Below are 2,312 nucleotides of genomic sequence, written 5' to 3'. Positions count from 1 at the left end.
ATGTAGTAAGAAAATAATAATAATAATAATAATAATAATAATAATAATAATAAACTTTATAAAAAGTATCACTACACGGACAACTTAAAGGTACATGAACTGTATGAGCTATATATAAATAAAAGATTTGCAGAAGTGTTCTCCAAGAACTAATCCCATCATATCTCAATCAAATTATCAGTTGTGATTACAGTTCGAACATAGATATGGGTCTCAACTCAAGAATTTATGACAATCTTCTCCTACAACTCCAAGACGAAAAATATCATGTTCCAGATAATATTACATCTTCGTTGCAACGTTTCGCTGACATAATATACAATTCAGATCAGGAGGACAAGTTCAGCAAACCTTTGGTGTGGATCGGGATATACATCGCTTTAGCATCTCTGTGTTGCATCCTCGCAATGGCGGCTGATATATTACACGGCTTAAGAAGTAGAAAGCTATGGTTTCCGTGTAAGTACTTTACCATTAACGCGGCTTCTCTCTCTGTGATAGCTGTTGCAATGAAGTTACCTGTGGATTTGAGTGGTTTGTTTCCTGGTGAGGTGGACCAAATGGCAAAGCTCGGAAGTGTGGCCTTTATGTGCACCATGATGGCTAATCTATTGCCTTGTTTAGCAACCATGGACGACAACGCAATGTTGGCGAACATCATAGCTTTGGGTGTTATGGTAATCACCTTGGTGGTTAATGTTTGTATTCAAATACGAACAGGTGTAATTCCCCATTCTATAATAGCCTCAATTTATGTGGCTATGTTACTCTTGTTGTTGATACTACATGTATCTTCATCTTTAGCGATTCTAAAATCCAAACAGATTCTAGAACCCAAATATCAACAACGTCATTATAAAGAAGCTTCAACATTAACCGGAGAATTATTAACGGTTGAGAAGCTACGGGAGCATGTGAGCAAGTACTGGATTATGGCAGGAAGTGGCAACCCCGAATTCATCATTGCTTGTTGTCCCACAACCACTGCTTCTGGGGTAATATGTTCTTTAACCACTATGTTGCACAGTCTTACAATGGTTTGGACATTTATGGATATAAACGACTGTGGCTCAGCTTATGACTGGACAACGAAGTTGATTGTCATAGTGCAGTTTATAGGGGTCTTGCTTGGTTCAGTTGCACCACTTTCTAGATGTTTTGCACCCTTAAGATTTTATAAGGTGTCGATCAAAAGCATTTGGAACCGTATGAAGGTCTTTAAAGTAGAAAGCTACTGGACTCAGAAGTTATCTGATTTGAAAGATGGTAGTATTTCATTTCCATTCCGTACCCACAAGCGCAAGGTAGTCATCAAGAATTTGAAAAGCTTAATCTTCAACGTCTTTATAAAACTTCTAAAGGTAGTTGTGGTAGTATGCAAGATAATAGCATTGAACCCATTTATCTCTATAGTATGTGTTGTGTATTTTCTGCGTTGTTTGAAGTGTTTATCAAAAGCCGTCTGTTGTTCATTGGGAAAAGAGGATGACAACTTAGATGAAAGCTCTTATGTTTTGCAACTTGAAGATGAAAATGAGCTTGCTAAGAGAACACTGAAAGGCCTTTTAAAATCTTTGAACCAGTTGATAAAAAGTAGTGAAAAGAAAGAGCCCAAGAATCTCATGAACCTAATTTATACAAAATCTACAGCAGGTTTTCAAGGAGTTAAAATGTTTGATAAAAATAATGATCATGTTCAATGTTCATCAACATCAAAAGTAGAATATCGAGATTGTTGGAGCTTAGCGGTGGTAACCTTAGCAACCATTGCGGTTACTCTTCGTAAGATAAAAAAGGTGGAAGTGGATAGCTTGCTAAAAAGTGTGAGGGAAGGTCTTGACTATGTCACACTTGTGGAAAAAAACCTCAATGCTACACCTGATTATGTAAGCAGTCAGAAGGCGGCTGAAAGGTTGTGGCAAGAAGTTGATGTTTGCCACAAATGGTTAGGAATCGGGTTGAAAGATATTGCTTCTCAAGTAAATAAAAGTGATTGCCTAGAGGATCCAACAATGCAAATTGTTCATTTGTTCTTGGAAAAAGCTAAAAACAAGATCAGCAAATCAGGGGTGGGAAGTAAAGATGGCGATTCTGAATTCACGTCTATTTGTGCCAACTCAATGGTTCGCATCACTGAAACAATGATCAAGGACAACGAGAAGAAATCATTTGATGAATTGATATCATCAAGGATTGGTGATATAATGGCGGCATGTCTCACCAACTTACCTCAAGTGATAGCAATGAAATGCCACACGTGTGATAGAGAAAAGAGAGGCATGTGTCAAAGGTGCAGCACAACTTCTTGGTGA

The 2,312-nt window shown here is 37.6% G+C and overlaps 1 protein-coding gene across 1 annotated transcript; it reads left to right on the top strand.

Moving 5' to 3' along the window:
- The first annotated feature begins 206 nt into the window (after nucleotides 1-206).
- LOC143544629 (uncharacterized) lies at nucleotides 207-2,312 on the top strand. The gene has a single exon (XM_077036689.1). It carries the CDS (start codon nucleotides 207-209, stop codon nucleotides 2,310-2,312), a length of 2,106 nt encoding a protein of 701 aa, XP_076892804.1.

This window comes from Bidens hawaiensis, unplaced genomic scaffold (assembly GCF_021521415.1).
Source record: "Bidens hawaiensis isolate Kalapana, Puna unplaced genomic scaffold, B.hawaiensis_p1.1 tig00013648_1, whole genome shotgun sequence".
Lineage (NCBI taxonomy): Eukaryota > Viridiplantae > Streptophyta > Magnoliopsida > Asterales > Asteraceae > Bidens > Bidens hawaiensis.
Note: the sequence above shows the minus strand (reverse complement) of the source record. Positions and strands in the feature narration are given on the sequence as shown.